At 46.6% G+C, this 21,497-nt stretch overlaps 1 protein-coding gene across 1 annotated transcript in view; it reads right to left on the bottom strand.

Moving 5' to 3' along the window:
* The window catches only part of SYN3 (synapsin III), a 210,224-nt gene that overhangs the window by 18,364 nt on the left and 170,363 nt on the right, over positions 1-21,497 (bottom strand). Inside the window, exons 7-10 of the mRNA XM_075599202.1 lie at positions 18,737-18,799; positions 14,385-14,527; positions 3,274-3,348; positions 682-784 (exon numbers count right to left, since the gene is read on the bottom strand). Of these exons, the coding sequence (XP_075455317.1) occupies positions 682-784; positions 3,274-3,348; positions 14,385-14,527; positions 18,737-18,799 (384 nt within the window). The remainder of the gene's footprint in view (positions 1-681; positions 785-3,273; positions 3,349-14,384; positions 14,528-18,736; positions 18,800-21,497) is intronic.

Raw genomic sequence — 21,497 nt, 5'->3', positions numbered from 1 at the left:
AATTTTTTACACTGAAACTCACTTGTAAGTTAAGGTCATGTAAATATATACGGTGCATATAGTACATATATATATTTATATATATATATTTATATGTAGAGGTATCAGTACCGTGTTAGCTGAGCTTCAATAATCAAAAAATAAATAGATGATACCGTTCTGTGGCTAACGAAATGCTTTTATTTGTGCGAGCTTTCGAGATACACTGATCTCTTCTTCCGGCGATGTTACAATGAATGAAGCAAGCAAAGGGTATACTTAAACAGTGTCTCTTGGAATGTTATCTGTGCTTGTCCCTCCCCCGGTGTGGTTGTGATTTATGGCTAGAGGCTGAAAGTTAGTGATGTAAGAGTGTGTGTGTGTATCTGTGTGAATATAAATGAATGGAGAGCCCACAGTGTATACAGTGCTTTACAAAAGGTGTGTGTGGAGTGAGAGTTAATATAAATGGTGTGGGTAGGTGTGGAAATGTGAGAGATTGTAGCATAACTAAAAGTGTGTGTAGATACTACAGTATGTGGTCCCTATTGGTTATAGGAGTATTAGTATGTGTAAGAGACAGCTGTGTGTGCATACATATAGCACAGTATGTACAGACATGGCCTTTGCAGAAGAAGCCCTGATACACTAACATAATGATATATAATGCTACATTTGTACCTGGCGCCTGAAATAACTCACCTCTATAATATAATCTTTCCCATCTTTGCTGTGAACGGCTTTTACAGCACAAATATCCAGACCCCCAAACATTTCGGCGCAGGAATCTGCCCACAGCCTGTACCTGTGGAATCGGGAAGAGGGGCAGCTGATTTGTAACTGGAGAGATAATGGGCCAAGTGGAGCAGGCACTCTTGAGTTCAGTTACCACCAGACATTATGAACATTATGTACTCCTTATGTCTATGCTGATTAGGTGACATTAAAACAAAACATGAATTTAATGAGTCACCAACAAGCCAACGTTTAGCTCTTGCAAAGGCCTTCCATGAAAGTGATAAGAACGCTCTTCTGTACAGTGTATAATACCTTATTCTTATCATATCCCAAATGTGCTCTCATCTTTCAAACAGCACACACAGTCACTTGTGTTTAATATTCTCTACAGATTTGCACATGTTGGATAACGTTTTCCATACTCGAGTGCTGAATGTGCCGTGAAGACATCTTCCCTGTGCTAGGGAAGATTGTAGTCCCTTTCATTTGAATACAGCCGATGGGAAGCAACGTCACAGGATATTGAACAAGAACCCGTTTCAATGGAAGGAGCGTAGTTCAGAGTTTCGGTAGGTGGATTGGTTCTGGAGAGATGTCGATGCAGTGCAGGTTGTGACACCTTTCAGTGGAGCCACATTGGAAATATACAGAGCTTTCCAAACCTTATAGGTTTCTTCTTTGTGTGCACAGTACATTATCATTTCATCTACATAAAAACTCAGATTGTGCTCCACTGAAAGATATCACAACTTACAACAAATCAACTAGAGATATATTGGACATTACATTTGTTTCAGGTCCATACGCTAATACGACCCTAACTCCTGTTACTAGTTTTAAATACTTGGGCATATGGTTTGACTTCCATTTAACATTTGGGATGCACATTGATACCCTGACATCCAAAACCTATGCCAAACTAGGTGTACTTTACAGGAACAAATCCCCCCTAAGTCTGCTGGTCAGAAAGCGTATCGCACAGCAGATGCTAATGCCAATTATCGACGATGGGGGCATAGTATACGGCTCAGCACCCCAAACCCACCTTAGCAAACTTGATACTCTCTACAATTCAATATGCCATTTTGTTCTCCAATGCAACTACAACACACATCACTGTGATATGCTCAAAGAACTAGATTGATCATTTGAGTCTAGGCGCAAAGTTCATCTCTCCTGTCTTGCCTTCCAATACTTTCTGGGCAAGCTACCAGCCTATTTGAACAAACTCCTCACCCCTACCACATGCAGCACTTATCATCTAAGATCTGACTCCAAAAGTCTGTTCATGGTCTCGAGGTTCAGTAAAGTATCCGGCCGCTCCTCCTTCTCTTCTAATTATTATTATTATTTTCCTGTGCACTCCAAAACTGGAACAATCTACCGGAGACTCTCACAGCCTCCACCAGTCTAAGTTCTTTCAAAACTAAGGCTGCCTCACATTTTAATCTGGTCTGTAACTGTTACATATGCCTATAACTTATATTATCTCTAACTGTGCATGCAATGTCTTGTATATAATGTATATCCTATTCACTTAATGTAACTACGTATTTGTAACCATGTATTATTTGTCATCTTAACTCTATGCCCAGGACATACTTGAAAACGAGAGGTAACTCTCAATGTATTACTTCCTGGTAAAACATTTTATAAATAAATACATAAATAAATAAAGGGAATTCATTATAGCCAGCCAATTCCTGTGGGTCCTGCAGGGGTCAATAGGAAGCCACAATGTCATCCATTGCGGCTCCCTATTGGACATCCATTTCAATTCCCAGCTGAAACACAGGTAACAGGTAGGTATCTCTGGAACTGGGGGACCCCTGTAGCTACAGTAACAACTGGAGGTTCAGCTCTCCCCAGACTCGAATGCTGTAAAATATATAATGTCCAATTCTGGCGGGATTGTTGCTCTAACTCGAGTTTATCTGTCCAGGTTTTGAATGCGAAAAAACAAGGGCACCCGGTCCAATAACTTGGGATGACCCCAAGCAAGGGGTCTAGAAAATACAGGGAGTAACAGATGGGTGCTAAGACAAAAGGGGGCTCAGGTCAAGAGATAGTAAACCCAATACACGGTAGTCAGGCACACCAAAAATATCACCAATACTTATTTAATTACTAAAAAAGTCATCATTGGATGCTATGATTACTCTTTTTTTTTTAGTCATTAAATAAGTATATTGGTGATATTTTTGGTGTGCCTGACTACCTTGTTTCAGGCTTTGAATGTAAAATGATGGAGCTTTAGGATAAGGGCCATTTCAAAACATGTTGAAATCCCCTTGCAGTCCCCTTCCCCGTCCCATCTACGGTTGCCAGGTGGCTTCTCCAAAAATACTGGACTCAATGGTGAAAGGTGCGTCAGGTCACTATGTCCAGGGAGGAAAATACCGGACACATACATGTCCAGTATTACAGTACAATACCGGACACCTGGCAACCCTACTCCTATCACACGGGTGCAGAGTGAGTGTGACAGACCGACGGCCGGGTAAATTTTGCATGGAGTGAACACAGATGTGGGGGGTACTATTATTTAGGTCTCACCTGTCCGTCATTGCGATCTGCTCCAGCATAGCCGAGCCGGTGTTTGCCTTCCAGTTCCCGGAAATAGATGTCCGCCTAGAAGAAGAAGAAATACAGAAATTCTATAGAACAGCAGGTACCAACCTTACGGGGCGCCCACAGCTGTGGTTGGTGCTTTGCAAGAGAGGCAATACAGTACAGGGAATTATAGTACAATATGTGCAACAAATAAGATCAGACAATAGGAAAGGAAATCCCTGCCCCGAAGAGCTTACAATCTAAGTATATCGATATCCACGGTATACCACACCCCTGTCCATCTTTTCCTCACAATTGTTGTTCATTATCGCAATGTAACCCTTATAAACATTTCTTTTGTTCACATTCTCCTTCATTCTTACCATTTCCCACGCCAACCTGAGCCTTACAAGTCACGGAGTGGGGAGTGCTGATCTGCACCATGTGTATCAAAGAAAAAACACTGAAATCAATAGGATTTTTTCCTTTGATATATGTGGTACAGTTTGTTTTGCCCAAAAATGGCACCTCTTTTGCCTTGATAATAGACCCTTTAGTACTATAAACCCTATGGTGGTTACTTACTAAAGTCTCCCAGCTGCAAAACGGAGGCAAAACCCGTGGACAAGCGCCAACTGCCTTCAATTGGATTGGTTGTCTTTGGTAAGTATGGTTTCCAACTTGTGTTCCTGGTAGTTTTAGAGGCAGAAGACTTAAAAAAAACAAACCCTGTGCACTAGCAGTGGTATTCAGGCCAAAAGTTCTGCGCCCCTGCTACAGAGATGCTGTGATACCCTACAAACCTTATATATGTGGAACGTGAGATAATGTGTTAATGTTAGCTCCTATGGACCAAGTATTAAAGGAGCAATCCATCCTGACTAACCTCTGTTTCATCTGCAGGATTGGAACGGGGAGGGGGGGGGGGTTCCCAGAGGAGGGGGGGGGGATTCCCAGAGTTCCCAGAGCTGAATTACACTATTTTCAGCTCCGGTGACCCTTCAGTTCCTGATATACTGATGAAGTTACCGACATTACTTCCTGGTTTTTAAAGGGGATTTAAATAGCCATCCAATAGAAAACCACCAGTGAGTATGTTCTAGCTTTCTGTAGGCCCGAGTTGTGGCAGCCATTTTGTTTCCCCCCGAGGAAGATTTACACGTGGTAACTTCACCTGTAAGTATCTGAGGAACCTGGGGGTCCCCGTAACTGAAAATAGTGGAGTTGGACTCAGGGAGACCGTGGTTCCCACCCGGTAAATTGGGGGCTAACAATATGAGTAGGAGGAACTGCTCCTTTAAGTCCTATCAGTGAGATGCTTGCCGTGTCTAATATGACATAGCACAGTTACTGCCATTACTTCTTGGGAAAGGGCTACATGGCCCGAAATGTTGATACATTTGGTTAAATAAATTCACTTTATTTAAATCCGAAGTGCCCTGTTTCGTCTCCCTTCTCCCACATACGCTTGGAATACTGCACGGGTATTTCCCTGGGCCAGGGGCACCGGGGATAGTATCTTTTGACTTATTTGTGGTGTGCAGCATTTTCTTACATTTATCATACAAATGTAACCAACATTATTACTCCCGCGGGCGTGTTGCGGCGGAACATACACAGTGCAGCCGCCAGGGGCGGAGCTATAGCCCGGGCAAAGCCTGCGCTCTTGGGGAGACCCGCTCTCCCCCTGCTATGCTGCGGCCGACAGGGGGACATATCGGGACCCGGTGGTTGGTGGCGGGCCGGCGGCTGCACAATGCAGTTGCCGCCGGGCCCGGCTCTCCCTTGCTGCTGGTTTCTCTCCCTCAAGGTGGCGCGTGGCTGGTCTCTCTGACGTCGGCGCGCCGTAACGCGCTGACGTTGGAAGCTCCGCGTGGGACAGAGTGTGAGGAAGAGAAGCCTGCAGAAGGGCAGAGCTGGGCCCAGCGCCAACTGCTTTGTGCGGCAGCTGGCCCGCCCGCCCGCCAGCCCGCCAGCCATCCCCGGGTCCCGGTCTAAGACCAAGCTAAGTTGGGATGTTTATTATGTATTGGGGATGGGGGGTGGGGGGTGTATTTATTATGTATTGGGGATGGGGGTGTATTTATTATGTATTGGGGATGGGGGGGTGTATTTATTATGTATTGGGGATGGGGGTGTGTATTTATTATGTATTGGGGATGGGGGGTGTATTTATTATGTATTGGGGATGGGGGGTGGGGGGTGTATTTATTATGTATTGGGGATGGGGGGTGTATTTATTATGTATTAGGGATGGGGGGTGTATTTATTATGTATTGGGGATGGGGGGTGTATTTATTATGTATTGGGGATGGGGGGTGTATTTATTATGTATTGGGGATGGGGGTGTATTATGTATTGGGGATGGGGGGTGTATTATGTATTGGGGATGGGGGTGTATTTATTATGTACTAGCTGAGAGACCCGGCGTTGCCCGGGATGTAAATGCGTAATAGGTAGTATTATTTATAAATCGTGGAACAATAGGTGAGTGTTTGTTGTAAAGGTTGGATAATAATGTTGAAAATAAAGATGGAAGAAAATGTAATACGATGTTGTTTAAAAATGGTTTATTGTAACCACACCACAGTACAATGTATATTTTGGTGCCATAAGTGATGTAAAAATGTGAGGCATGTGTCCTGCTAGGGTGTGAGGCGGCGGGTGGCGCGTGGGTTGTGAGTGCTGTCTGCGAGTGGGGGTCCTGCTAGGGTGTGAGGCGGCGGGTGGTGCGTGGGTTGTGAGTGCTGTCTGTGAGTGTGGGTCCTGCTAGGGTGTGAGGCGGCGGGTGGCGCGTGGGTTGTGAGTGCTGTCTGTGAGTGTGGGTCCTGCTAGGGTGTGAGGCGGCGGGTGGCGCGTGGGTTGTGAGTGCTGTCTGTGAGTGGGGGTCCTGCTAGGGTGTGAGGCGGCGGGTGGCGAGTGGGTTGAGAGTGCTGTCTGTGAGTGTGGGTCCTGCTAGGGTGTGAGGCGGTGGGTCAGTGATGTCGGTGCGTAGGGGCGGGAGGCAGCAGGTGTGTGTGGCGGCAGGTATGTGTCGAGTGTGGCGGGTGTCTGTTGAGTGCGTGCAGCGGCTGTGAGGCGGTGGGTGAAAGGCAGAGGCGGCCGGAGTAAGGGCGGGTGAAAGGCAGAGGCGGGGGTGGGCAGGCGGTAAGGCGGGCAGGAAGGCGAAGGGCGGCGGGAAGGGGAGGAGGGGGGCAAGAGGTGGAGGAGGGGGGCAAGGGGTGGAGGAGGGGGGCAAGGGGTGGAGGAGGGGGGCAAGGGGTGGAGGAGGGGGGCAAGGGGTGGAGGAGGGGGGCAAGGGGTGGAGGAGGGGGGAAGGGTTAGAGGAGGGGGGGAAGGGTTAGAGGAGGGGGGGGAAGGGTTAGAGGAAGGGGGGGAAGGGTTAGAGGAGGGGGGGGAAGGGGTGAAAGTGTGGGAGGGGGTGGGAGGGGAAAGGGGTGGAGGGGAAAAAGGGGTGGAGGGGAGGGGGGTGGAGGGGAGCGGAGGGGGGGGGAAAGGGGAGCGGAGGGGGGGTGGAAAGGGGAGCGGAGGGGGGGGTGGAAAGGGGAGCGGAGGGGGGGGTGGAAAGGGGAGCGGAGGGGGGGTGGAAAGGGGAGCGGAGGGGGGGTGGAAAGGGGAGCGGAGGGGGGGTGGAAAGGGGAGCGGAGGGGGGGGGAAGGGGAGCGGAGGGGGGGGAAGGGGAGCGGAGGGGGGGGGAAGGGGAGCGGAGGGGGGGGGAAGGGGAGCGGAGGGGGGGGAAGGGGAGCGGAGGGGGGGAAGGGGAGCGGAGGGGGGGAAGGGGAGCGGAGGGGGGGGGAAGGGGAGCGGAGGGGGGGGGAAGGGGAGCGGAGGGGGGGGGAAGGGGAGCGGAGGGGGGGAGAAGGGGAGCGGAGGGGGGGGAAGGGGAGCGGAGGGGGGGGGGAAGGGGAGCGGAGGGGGGGGGGAAGGGGAGCGGAGGGGGGGAGGGGAGCGGAGGGGGGGAGCGGAGGGGGGGGAAGGGGGCGGCGGGGGGGGAAGGGGGCGGCGGGGGGGGAAGGGGAGCGGGGGGGGGAAAGGGGAGAAGTGGTGGGGAGGAGGGGGGAGGCGGTGGGAAGGGGGGGGGAGGCGGGGGGAAGGGGGAGGGGATGCGGTGGGAAGGGGGGGGAGGCGGTGGGAAGGGGGGGGGAGGCATTGGGAAGGGGGGGAGGCAGTGGGAAGGGGTGGGGGAGGCGAAGGGGGGGTGGAGGGGAGGTAAAGAGGGGGGGTGGAGGGGAGGTGAAGGCGGGGAGGTGAATGGGGGGTGAAGAGGGGGGTGGGTGGAGGGGAGGTGAAGGGGGGGGTGGAGGGGAGGTGAAGGGGGGGAGGTAAAGGGGGGTGGAGGGGAGGGGAAGGGGGGTGGAAGGGAGGAGGAGTGAGGGGAGGTGAAAGGGGGTGAGGGGAGGTGAATGGGGGTGAGGGGAGGTGAAGGCCGCTCACTCACCCGTCCGGCAGGTCCCACGTGTTGTGGCCGCTGCCCCGCTGTGTCCCGGGCGCTCGCTCGCTCCCCCGCTGACTGTAGCGGCGCCGGGGGGGGGGGGTATCGGGGAGACACTGACACTGGAGGGGAGGTGAAGGGGGGTATGGAGGGGAGGTGAAGCGGGGTATGGAGGGGAGGTGAAGGGGGAGTGGAGGGGAGGTGAAGGGGGGTGGAAGGGAGGTGAAGGGGGGTGGAGGGGAGGTGAAGGCCGCTCACTCACCCGTCCGGCAGGTCCCACGTGGATCTGAGGCGGAAGGCAGTGTGTTGTGGCCGCTCCCCCGCTGTGTCCCGGGCGCCGCCATCTTGGGTACTCGGCGCCGCGAGGCAGCCTGCCTGGCCACTGGCTGTTCCCCCGCCGGGGAAGGGGTGAGTTGTAGCGCCGGGGAGGGGGGGCATGTATATGTGTGGGGGGGGAGAGGTGGGAGATATAGAGGGGGGGGTCTCGCACGGCCGCTGACACTGGGTAGGGGGGGGGCGCTGAAGGGGTAATAATAGTGTGTGTGTGTCCCGCTGACTGTAGCGGCGCCGGGGGGGGGGCGGGGTGAAAGCGCGGGAGACACGGGGAGACACGGGGAGACACGGGGAGAGGAGGATGTGCGCGCGGGTGCTGCTAACACTGTGAGCCCCGCTAATGTAGGTAACACCCCCCCTACTCGTGTGTGTGTGTGTGTCCGTCCGTCCGTCCGTCCGTCCCTGTGTGTCCTTTGGCCCGTCACTCCGCCTCAGGCCAATGAGAGGTGTGCGGGGGCGGGCGGGCCAAGGGACCAATGAGATTGCCGCTAGGGACGCAGACATACAGTGCTTTTAGAAATATATAGTAGATTGGGGATGGGGGGTGTATTTATTATGTATTGGGGATGGGGGTGTATTATGTATTGGGGATGGGGGATGTATTATGTATTGGGGATGGGGGGTGTATTATGTATTGGGGATGGGGGTGTATTTATTATGTATTGGGGATGGGGGGTGTATTTATTATGTATTGGGGATGGGGGTGTATTTATTATGTATTGGGGATGGGGGGTGTATTTATTATGTATTGGGGATGGGGGTGTATTTATTATGTATTGGGGATGGGGGGTGTATTTATTATGTATTGGGGATGGGGGGTGTATTTATTATGTATTGGGGATGGGGGGTGTATTTATTATGTATTGGGGATGGGGGTGTATTTATTATGTATTGGGGATGGGGGTGTATTTATTATGTATTGAGGATGGGGGGTGTATTTATTATGTATTGGGGATGGGGGTGTATTTATTATGTATTGGGGATGGGGGGTGTATTTATTATGTATTGGGGATGGGGGGTGTATTTATTATGTATTGGGGATGGGGGGTGTATTTATTATGTATTGGGGATGGGGGGTGTATTTATTATGTATTGGGGATGGGGGGTGTATTATGTATTGGGGATGGGGGGTGTATTTATTATGTATTGGGGATGGGGGGTGTATTATGTATTGGGGATGGGGGGTGTATTATGTATTGGGGATGGGGGTGTATTTATTATGTATTGGGGATGGGGGGTGTATTTATTATGTATTAGGGATGGGGGTGTATTTATTATGTATTGGGGATGGGGGGTGTATTTATTATGTATTGGGGATGGGGGTGTATTTATTATGTATTGGGGATGGGGCTGTATTTATTATGTATTGGGGATGGGGGGTGTATTATGTATTGGGGATGGGGGGTGTATTATGTATTGGGGATGGGGGGTGTATTTATTATGTATTGGGGATGGGGGGTGTATTATGTATTGGGGATGGGGGGTGTATTATGTATTGGGGATGGGGGTGTATTTATTATGTATTGGGGATGGGGGGTGTATTTATTATGTATTGGGGATGGGGGTGTATTTATTATGTATTGGGGATGGGGGGTGTATTTATTATGTATTGGGGATGGGGGTGTATTTATTATGTATTGGGGATGGGGGTGTATTTATTATGTACAACCTACAAACAACTACCCAAATTCCTACTTGTACTGTTACTCTCTTTAGCAGGTGATATTGAACCTAACCCAGGTCCTCCCACTTCAGCTCTGTCCCATGCCCCTAAGAATTACACCTTTAAATTCCAAAAAGGGCTATCTGTCGCCCATATAAATATCCGGAGCCTGCTGCCCAAACTGGACGAACTAAGGGCATGGTGCCTTTTGCATAAACCCAAAGACATCATTCTTACAGAAACATGGCTATCCCCTAAAACCCCTGATGCAAATATCGCCATTCAGGGATACTCCATTTTTAGGAGAGATAGGTCAAAGAGAGGAGGAGGGGTGTTATTTTATATTGCAGACACATTACAATTTACACTGTTAAATTGCCCACCAAGCCCATCCTCTTTTGAAATTCTAGTTGGCAAAATCTGCCTCCCCTTTTCTAAGCCCTTCTTGCTTACTGGCATCTACCGCCCCCCTAAGGCCCCTCTACAATCCCTGACTGATATCACCCAATTTGTTGGCTCCATTTCCTCTCTGAATGAGAAGAGTGAGCTGCTAGTTCTTGATGATTTCAACTTCAATTAGCTTGATCCTAAAAACCACAAAATCCAGATACAACTCAAGTCACTTAACCTATCGCAACTCATTTCCCAACCCACACGGATAAACCTGAAATCGCATAACCATTCCTTGCTAGACTGGATTCTCTCCTCAAACCCCAGCAGAATCCAATCCTCTGGCATCCTTCCTGACATTTTTCAGTGACCATGCAATAGTGTACTGTGTAAGGAAAATTAAAACGCCCCAATCAAGCCCTAAAGTTCTCCTCACTAGAACATTTAAAAACTTTAACCCACAACAGTTTCTGGATGACCTTACCAACTGCCCATGGCACAGAATCGATTTAATTCCAGACCCTGATTCTGCACTCGACTATTTCCAATCCGAGTTCTTAAAACTCTGCGATACCCATGCTCCACTACGCAAAATAAGGGTACGGGGGCCCACCTTCCATGGGTTATAACTGACCTTATTGCACTCTACCAGCTCAGGGATACCTTGTGGAAAAGCTACAAAGTAACTGGCACTACCAAGGATCTCAATCACAACAGATGCATGCGAAACATGTGCACAAGGCAAACAAGGCATGCAAAAGCACAATATTACTCTGACAATCTCCACCAAAATACATCAAACCCAGCTAACTTCTGGAAGGTTATCAACAATATATTCCAGCCTCCTAACCATCAACAGCCAAGTAACATCACTAAGGGGGATATTACTCTGACAAACCCCATTGACATTGCAAATGCATTCAATGATTACTTTGTGGGGTGTGCCACTAACTTATTAGCGAAACGCAGCCCAAACCACAAACCTGAATCTCATCCTAGGAGTACCCCTATAATCCCACCCCTCCCAACACTGCCCACAATTTTCAATTTGGCCAAGTATCTGAAGAGGAGATTATACAAGCGCTCCTCAAACTAAAACTAAGCAGCCAATGTGGACCTGACTTACTACAATCTAGGTTCCTACGACTTGGTGCCCCAGCCATTGCCAAACCAATTGCTTCCATAGTCAACTCTATCCTGTCTGCAGGCCATATCCCTAAGACCTGGAAAACTGCCAGAGTTGTCCCAATCTTCAAAAGTGGGGACAAAAACACTGTCTCAAACTACAGGCCAATCTCACTTCTCCCAATTCTATCCAAAGTCATGGAAAAATGTGTCCACTCCCAACTAAGCGATTTCTATACCAAAACAAATTTCCCTAGCCAATTCCAATCTGGCTTTCGTCCCAAACACTCCACCGTAACTACCCTGCTAAAAGTTTGCAATGAAATCCAGTGTGGAATGGAACGGGGACAACTCACTGGTGCAGTATTCCTAGATTTTGCAAAGGCTTTTGACACAGTTGATCATGCTATCCTGCTTAACAAACTCCAGAGCTCTGGAATAGGGAAGCATGCTTTAAACTGGTTTCAGTCCTACCTATCAGGAAGATCCCAACATGTGTCCATCTCAGGCTCTAACTCCAACCCCCTGGATATCACCTGTGGTGTCCCGCAAGGCTCTGTTCTGGGGCCCCTACTCTTCTCAGTGTTCATTAATGATCTTCCCACAGCTTGTAAGGAAGCCTCAATACACATGTATGCAGATGACACAATCCTATATGCACACAGCCATAGCCTCTCTGACCTTCAACACATACTTCAGTCTGACTTTTTGAGACTCGAAAACTGGATTTCTTAAAACAAACTGTTTTTAAACACTGACAAGACTGTAACAATGGTATTTGGGACCAAGACTAAATTTGTAAAGCTTCCAGTGACTGAGCTCCTGATTAGAACCAACGCTAACACCACCCTAACACCTGTCACTAGTTTTAAATACCTGGGCTTATGGTTTGACTCCCACTTAACATTCGGGATGCACATTGATACCCTGACAACCAAGACCTACGCCAAACTAGGGGTACTTTACAGGAACAAATCCTCCCTAAGTCTCCTGGTCAGAAAGCGTATCGCACAGCAGATGCTAATGCCAATTATTGACTATGGAGACATAGTATATGGCTCGGCTCCTCAAACCCACCTTAGCAAACTTGACACACTCTACAATTCAATTTGTCGTTTTGTTCTCCAATGCAACTACAACACACATCACTGCGAAATGCTCAAAGAACTAGATTAGTCAACACTAGAGTCTAGGCGCAAAGTTCACCTTTCCTGTCTTGCCTTTAAATTCTTCATGGGCAAGCTACCCAGCTACCTGAACAAGCTCATCACCCCTACCACACGCAGCACTTATCACCTGAGATCAGACTCCAAAAGACTGTTCATGGTCCCAAGGCTCCAGAAAGTATCCGGACGTTCCTCCTTCTCCTACCGTGCACCCCAAAACTGGAACAACCTACAAGAGACTCTCACATCCACCACCAGTCTAAATTCTTTCAAATCTAAGGCTGTCTCACATTTTAACCTGGTCTGTAACTGTTTCATACGCTCATAATATATATTTTCTTTAACTGTGCACGCAATGTCTTGTATATAATGTATACCCTGTTCATTTATGTAACTGTACTTGTAACCATGTATTATTTCTTTTACTCTGTGCCCAGGACATACTTGAAAACGAGAGGTAACTCTCAATGTATTACTTCCTGGTAAAATATTTTATACAGTAAATAATAATAAATAATTTTCTTTAACTGTGCACGCAATGTCTTGTATATAATGTATACCCTGTTCATTTATGTAACTGTATTTGTAACCAAGTATTATTTGTTTTACTCTGTGCCCAGGACATACTTGAAAACAAGAGGTAACTCTCAATGTATTACTTCCTGGTAAAATATTTTATAAATAAATAAATGTATTGGGGGGAGGGGTATTTATTATGTATTGGGGAGGGGGGATGAATTTTTATTATGTATTGGGTGGGGGGGGGGGGAGTATGTTTTATTATGTATTGGGGAGGGGTGTGTGTATGTTTTATTATGTATTGGTAGGAGGGGGAGAGATGAGAGAGGATCAGGGAGAGGATGGGGGGAGCGAGAAAAAAAATTGCAGTCAGTATTAATATGCCCTGAAATTTGTTTTGCCCAGGGGCCCCCGCGCATTTCTAGCTACGCCACTGACAGCAGCCATTGTTTTGAATCTGCCATGTGTGAGGAAGGGGAAGAGCTAAGGAGCTAAGGCACTGTGTTAATGTTGCAATAATGTTGGCTACGTCTGTAACATCAGCAAATATACCCATCACACAGCAAGGCAAGCAGCCAACCAGATACCTGCACCATGCAGCATGGTTACAAAGACCTCAAGCAACACGTATCCCCTTTAACCCGTTCAGTTCGAGAGTACCTGCTATGCAGTGACATTTGTTCGCAACAGCCCTTTATTTGTAATGACACTGTCTTTGAAGTGGAAGAGTCTACTGTGTGACCTACCTTCTGAGTTGTACTATCTTTCTGTGCCCCAAACACTAAACATTAAATTGCAAGCTCCTTGGGGCAAGATTGTATCTTGCTTGTAAGTTTTATGAGCAGTGCTACCTCCTGTAGTTATGCCCCTAAAATATCCTGCCTACCAGGCTCTGACTGGCCCAGGGAAATCCCAAGTGGGCCCTCAAGGACAAGATTGTCCAAGTCTCCCAGAACGATTGGTAGACTCCCGAAACCATGGGTAGATTCATGGCTGTGTGTGTTACCTGCAGGGCCAGTATGATGGCGGTGCTGTCGGTGCCACTGCACCGAGCCCCGTGCTATACACCACAACAATTAAAATGATTGACGGGGGAGAGCGCGGGGCCTATGGAAGTATCGCTTACCTGTTCCCGGCGGCATCTCCTCCTGCAGCGTCCCGTCATCATGGTGCCGCAAAATCAAATGGCGTCGCATTGCCATGACAATGTGACGTCGGGACGGACCAGGTAAAAGGCCCCTTAGCACCTAGCTCAGCATAATGCCAAGTCGGTCCTTTGTGAGTGTGGCTGCAGGGAGAGTCCGTGTGCTCTGTCTCTATCACTATACATGTATGTGAGTGTGTCTAGAAGTGAATGCATGGTTGGGCCTGTATATTTACAGATGAATTCAGATCCTATTAGAACTTTTTACTGAGTTATGGCCCCTTGATACCCCAGCCCGACCCAGCTGCCCCTCCTTCCTCCCGGCCGCACCCCCACACTCACATGTATGCTTTGTAGTTGCTCCCGATTTTCTGGATCCGGATGTCGTACTTGGAGTCTATAAATGGCTCGGTGGTTACGTAGGTTTTTGCCATGGCCACTACGCTGGCTATATCCTGGAAGTCATACTGACTATCAACTTTCACCTGAGATCACCGGGTCGCCGGAGGGTTCCGAGAGAGCGAAAGAGAGAAAAACATCAGATTCCACAACTAATGCTATACAGTATATATATATATATATTTCCCCACAGTATTCACCACCATGTAACAAGCAAGTGAGCAACTACTGTATCTTACTGGGATTCAAACTGATGCAATTTCAACACAAGCAAAACTTTGCACATATTTCACGTTAAACATTACCCAGATAACATTCGTTGAGATGTACAGGTGCAGCCACGAGAATCCGAACAGTCGCCTTGGAAAATCTGGGGCAATTTCTAGGTAATGCTGCAACATTTCTGTGACATTTCTGCAGACAGACTAATGGCCCATCGGATTCACATAATATTCACATAATATCTTATAGTAAGTAGAGATGGGGCGAAATTTGTTGGCGGATTTGGATCCGTTTTCTTCCAAAGACGTAATGGGGAGCGGTGATTAAAGCCATGTAAAAGGGGAAAATAACATAGTGCAATATTGTAGTGCTAAAAATATATATATATTTTTAAATGTACAAAAACCTCTAGAATTCCTACTCACAATGGAGCAGAAAATAAAGGCAATATCCCAAACAGTGGCAAAACCTTCTCTTGCTTGGATGTGATCCAAGAGGAAAAAGAGGAAAACAAACCATAGTGTAGTTAAGCTTAAACATGATACATTTCTCACCATGGCGGCTTTGTGTCAATTTACATTGATCGTTTCACTGGGAGGCTTTAAGAGAGTGTCAGAGCGCCATCTACGGTTTGGTTGTATTGGATTTGGATCCGTCTCAGATCGTCCGGTTCCTTTGGTCCCCGAATTTCTGCGGATCAATCTGAAAAAGGACGATCCGCCTCTTCTGGATTTTTGATTTTATTGATCACTGAACAATCCACATAAAGGAGTAATAATCCGCACTCGGGGGGTTTGACAATCCGGCAACGGATGGTGGAATCCACCGATTGGATTCTTACCGGATTGCACCCAATGGCGGTTTTGGATTCCTTATACCGCGGGATAGATTTTGCAGGGAAAGAACGAGAAATTCCGGATTTTGACAGTTCCACCCATCCCTAATAGTAAGGTCTGACCATGTTATCACATTAGGAAATCTCCTTATCGTGCTTCTCATACGGCTAAATATTTTCACACCCTATACCCCCCACCAATTCCATAGCGTCAAAAGTCTTAATGATTTAACCTTTTTTGCTTCCAGAAGCGTTCTGCTATAGGCCCAATCCAAGTCTGCATTTTTTGTATACACATAGGATTGAATCAGGGGGTCTTTGAAGCTGAACCTCAGCTTCGGGGACCCCTAACTTCCGGAGATACTTATCTCTGAAGTAAGTGCCGGTAGCCACTCTGGCTGAGCTAGCTGGTCTTTAAAGATTAAAGCTTCCGCATCACATGGGCCAATAGGAAGCTGCACTGATGACGTCACGGCTTCCTATTGGCCCGCAGAGCCCAAGACCTTTAAACAGCGGACATATTGTGAACCCCTGCCTGCCGAGGAGAGCAGCTACTGGCACCTAATGAAGAGGTAAGTATCTCCGGAAGTAGGGGGTCCCAGAGCTGAAATGAACAGGGTCAGCTCTGGAGAGTCCCTGCTTCAATCCCTTATAAATAAAATTCACAGGCTTAAATTCCCTTTTAAAAGCAAATTAATAATGTTAACAAATACATACTCTGTCTAAAAAAACTCTTTTAACCTCTTAACAATCAAAGCCTTATTACATCATTCAATATGCAGTCCATCCTCCCCTTTAACTGGTTTAAAGGGCATGTTTTCATGCACAGACACAAAGCAAACAGACGTCAGCCGGTTGAATCATCACATTTGGGAATGCTGGACTTTGTCCTGTTCATGTAAGATTCCTAGGTTATTTTTAACAGGATCGGCGAGATGTGAACTATCCAAACAGATACACAGCTGGGAACACATGGACGCCCGCATTGCATTTTACTCGTCTATGTAGGAGGATGTGGTGACATCACAAACAAGAGATAACTAATGAGTTATTTGGGAGCTAACGAGATGGTAAGGTTTAAACGCCAACACAAATATCAAACTCATCTCTCTCTAATATAATAATCTCACCACTGATCTCTCTCTCTCTCTCTCAGTCTATGGCGCTGAAGCAGGAAAAAGTCAAAGACAGTTTATATGGAAAAATACTTCATTACTTCTGGCAGCAAAGAGTGAAATACAAATGACACAGGGTTAAGCCCTAGGTAGCTGTGCACCACTATCTTAGTTTAAGCCATTTTCACCACTGATGATCAGGATAAGAAAAGGACAAGTAAACATAATGGATTAAAGACGAATCTTGTAGTGGTCCCCAGTGAGACTGGCGTGTAGCGGTTACAGGCTGGTGTCCCCCGATCTGCTATTCCTCAGTGCCACATCACTACAAACACGCCATTGTATCCCTACTGGATGGGAAGTGTGTGGGTGCTTCTGCAGTTCCCGTAAATAAATGGGGGTTGCTTTATGTCATAGACATATTTAAATCCCTGCAGCGCCAGAAGTATCTGAATAATGTTGTAGTCCGGGGGTAGCCAACTCCAGTCCCCAAGAGCTACCAACAGGTCCGGTTTTCAAGATATCCCTACTTCAGCAGCGGTGGCTCAATCAGTCCCTGCTTCAGCACTTCGACTGAGCCACCGATTGAGCCCCCTGTGCTGAAGCAGGGACACACTGAAAACCTGACCTGTTGGTAGCTTTTGAGGACTGGAGTTGGCTGCCCCTGTTGCAGATTATCCAGAGCTGATGGGGATATTTAATGCAGACCATAAGAATACTTCTCATGTGTTACCTTCTGCACCAGGAAATACAAAACATGGAGGGTCATTAAAGCTGCAGTTCAGGCTTTAAAAAAAAAAAAAAATTATATATTTTTTTTTTTTACTTCAATAGTTTCATGTGGGCAATCTCTACTTACCTAAAGAACTGCATAGCTGCCGGTCAATTCGTTCTCCGTCTATTGATCGGCAAAGTTTGGCGACATCTTTAAATATGGGGAATGTATTTCCTCTGTTTCTGTCACTCAGTGGAAGCTCATGAATATTCATGAGCACTCCTGCACTGACATGTGCAAGAGGGAGGGCAGGGCTCACAAAGGGGTGTGCCAGGGCTTGTGACAGGATATGAAGGGGCGGTGCCTTAGTAAATGGTTGTTAAAATATAATACAAGAAAATTGGTCTTTCAAAGTTGTTTTTTTAAAAACAGAAAATGCTAAAAGTATTTTTTCTTACTACAGAACGGATTTATTAAAAAAAAAACACACATGCAGGATATTGCCTGAACTGCAGCTTTAACTTAGGTTTCCCAAGTGTAACATTGGGGCAAAAAAAAAAACAACACAAGATTTAGCAAACAAAATAAATCCTTTCAGATCAATCTGATTTTTTCCCCCCGGTGTTCACTTCGGCTGTGGCTCCTTTGCAGCAATAACCAAATAAATACAAATAAAATAAGCAATGCATTGTATTTATCACAGGGAGAAATCCTGTTACTTCTAATTGTAATAATTATATCTGATAAACCCAGTGCTGTTTTACCCCCCACTTCTGCAGCTCGGGGACTTTAATGCAAAACTCCAATTGATGGATGGGCAAAAGAAAAAAACGATGATCCCTGAATGCCAGCCGGATTGGGTTGTGGACAAGGCCATTGGTGGAAGCCCGTGGCCAATCGTGACCACGACAAGTTCTTCCCCAGGGCCGCCTGTATCTATCTATCAAAGTCAAACCAAAAAAGCTGCAATGCTAGATTTCCGTTTATTAACGAGTTATTGCACCAAGGTTATAACAACGTGAACATTTGTAGTAAAAAAAGAAAGAAACAGCAATAAAAGCCGTGGTGTAACAGTGTACACAGGCTCTGGGGCCACGTGTGGTCAGTGGGCAGGTGTCCACCAACATGCATTTAACCATGTTACTGCCAGAGGTGTTAGTAATGCATTACTGGTGCTTCTGTCATTAAGGGGGTTATGTACAAAAGTCCCGCTGGCTGCTAAACTGGGGCAAAATAAAACAACAAAAAACAGCACCTGATTTATCAAAGGAAATAATGCCCACTGAGATCAGCCCTTTTTTTTTACCCTTCGGATGGTTATTTACTTCTGCACAGGGAGACTACCCAGCAGCTGCTCCCCAAATCCCAGCGCAGTGCGCACGCGGGGATAGTACAGATACGTCCTTACCTTGCCCATGCCTGCATGAGCGTGTCCCAGCTTCACCACCACGGGAAAGTTTGGAGTCGTCAGCTGGAAGACAATATGGGAAACTCATATAAATTTTCTGTTCAATTGGTACTCAATAATAATACTGTAACTAGAAGGTATAAAATGTGACCTGCTCTTTGGAGGAGTAGCAGGGAAACGGGAACTATAGCACAGTATGTACTGAACAAAAAGATATGGGACCATATTTACTAAGCAGTCTTTTGCCATAAGACACCTTCCGTCGATGGAAGAAGCCTTAGGCCGCGCGTATAGTGCCCGCGACGGGCGACGCGACCGAACACGTGATGTCACTTGTAGCCGTCGCCGCTAGCAAAAGTTGTATTTCGCTTTGCGGCGGCGAGGGCGACCGGGCCATTGGTTGGTTCAGGGGCTGTCACGTGACGCGACAGCCCCTGAAAAATCAAATATTCCCGGCTGCAGAAATTCGCGTCGCCACGTCACTTTGTCGCCGTCGCGCTTCCTATAAGTGCACGCGACGGCGCCAATGCGTTCGTTCGTGGCCGGCTCTATAAGCGCGGCCTTACATTCCAGTCAAGTCAATGGGCGGTAAGGTGTCTTCTGGGGCATGGAGGCATCTTATGGCAAAATGCATCTTAGTAAATACGGGGTATGGTGGTGTCAAAAGAAAACTCTGTGTCCCTTTCCCCGATCAAGTAAGGTACTTATTTACCATGTGAAATCAGAAGTTGGGGATGTGTCATTTAATGAGGAAACTTGGCATAAAGAAAACACCGCAATATAACAAACAAAATTAAGTAAAAAATATGCATTATAGTAAACGTAACGCAAAGGTACACAGCATCTCTTCTAACAAGAAAATCACATACTAGAAACCCCTTCCCCGCCTCCCCAAAAAAGTCTTGAAAAACGGCTTCTTATATCAAGCTCTGAAGAACATACTATTATAACTATTAATTGAACGCTAAGAGATTAGCTTAAAAGGAGCAATCCAAGACGGCATTTTTAAAAATGTGTATATATATATATATAGCATTGAAACAGGGGTCTCTCGAGCTGAACACCATTAATTGCAGCTCGGGGGACCCACTGCATCCGAAGATATTTACCTCTGAAGTAGGTGCCGGTAGCCGTTCCGGCTGAGCTAGCTGGGCTTTAAAGTTTAAAGCTCCCGCGTCCTGTGAGCCAATAGGAAGCTGCACCGATGACATCACAGCTTCCTATTGGCCCGCACGGCCCGAGACCTTTAAACAATGGACATATTGTGAATCCCGGTAGCCGAGGAGAGCAGCAACTGTGACCTAATTCGCAGGTAAGTATCTCTGGAAGCAGGAGGTCCCCGGAGACGAAACGAACGGGGTTCAGTTCCCGGAGACCCCCAGCTTCCATGCTATATAAAATTGCAGTTTTGGATCCCCTCTTTAGACACTCTGTGTCATGTGTCATAATCTTTCGCTCTTCTTGCATCAGTTACTAATGTGGGATGAAAGTGTGAGATTTAATAGGATTTAGAAAGGGGTCACTGTTATATTGAGCTGCATAGGTTCAATGGAGCCATTCAACTTTCTGGCGATCAGATTTCCATCAAATGCGAGATACAGGTTTTTTTTACATTGACTCGGACAGAAACATATGTAGGTGATGTATTAATGTGCAGAAAATGTCGTTTTAATGCATTATCTGCTCATGACTGCATCAAACACTCGTTTGTCATGTTACCATTAATTTATTTTATTTATATTATTATATTATTTCAATTCATTTTATTATCACTATTATATTTTCTGTATTTATTACATATATCATTCATATTTTATTTTTTATTCCCCCCTCCCTTTTTTTTATTCATTTTCCTTTTGTTCCCATATATTATTTTTAATATATTTTTTCTGTATTTGATATAAGCATGTATTTATACATTGCACAGTGTTTATTTGGGGTTGTTGAATATGTGATCTTATGTGTGTAAGATCATTTAAATCTTATTATCTTGCCCATCAGCTGCTTCCTAATAACCAATCACTTTCTAATTTTTTTTTTTTTTTTTTTAATAAATATCTTGTATTTTCCTACTTTGGTCATCCCCCTGATGAAGTCATCACGTTGTGCAATACCGTGCACGAGGAATTACCCAGTGGACTCAAGCGGTTGGCGTCCCTATACCTGCCGGAGCAGTGTTCTCTCGGCAGATTAAGTGTGAACTTCTTGCTGGTATTCACACCAGCGTCTCCTTACGTTTAATACTCGTGCGCATTGGCGAATCGAGCACCTTGTGGGTTTATTTCTATGCCGCTGGTTGACATCTTTAAGGAGGAGTTTTCCATCTGATTTGCCTACGATTGTGGACTGGATTCTTCAAGCCGGTTCCGGTAACCTGATATCTTTATTCCAATGCGTATCTTTGTCTTAGTGCATGTGATTGGGCACTTTTTAATAAATCTCAATGTTTTTATACATGTACACACTACAGAGCGTGCACTACTCATTTTTGTTTTATATATATATATATATACACACACACACACACACATACAGTATACACACAAACATGGGAAGGATTTTGATCCAGGGAGAAATCCGATTGCCATTATGATTGGATGATGTGTCACTGGGGTTTTTTGTTTGCCTTCCTCTGGCTCAAAATACTGTAAATACAAATATAGGATAAAGTATCTGTCATCTAAATTTAGCACAGGTTGAACTGGATGGATATTACGTACAGTACGTCTTTTTTTCAACCTTATCTACTATGTAACTGTGT

Source organism: Ascaphus truei, chromosome 5, assembly GCF_040206685.1.
Source record: "Ascaphus truei isolate aAscTru1 chromosome 5, aAscTru1.hap1, whole genome shotgun sequence".
In the NCBI taxonomy this organism is placed as follows: Eukaryota; Metazoa; Chordata; class Amphibia; order Anura; family Ascaphidae; genus Ascaphus; species Ascaphus truei.
The sequence above is the reverse complement of the archived record's forward strand: the minus strand, read 5'-3'. Positions and strand labels throughout refer to the sequence as shown.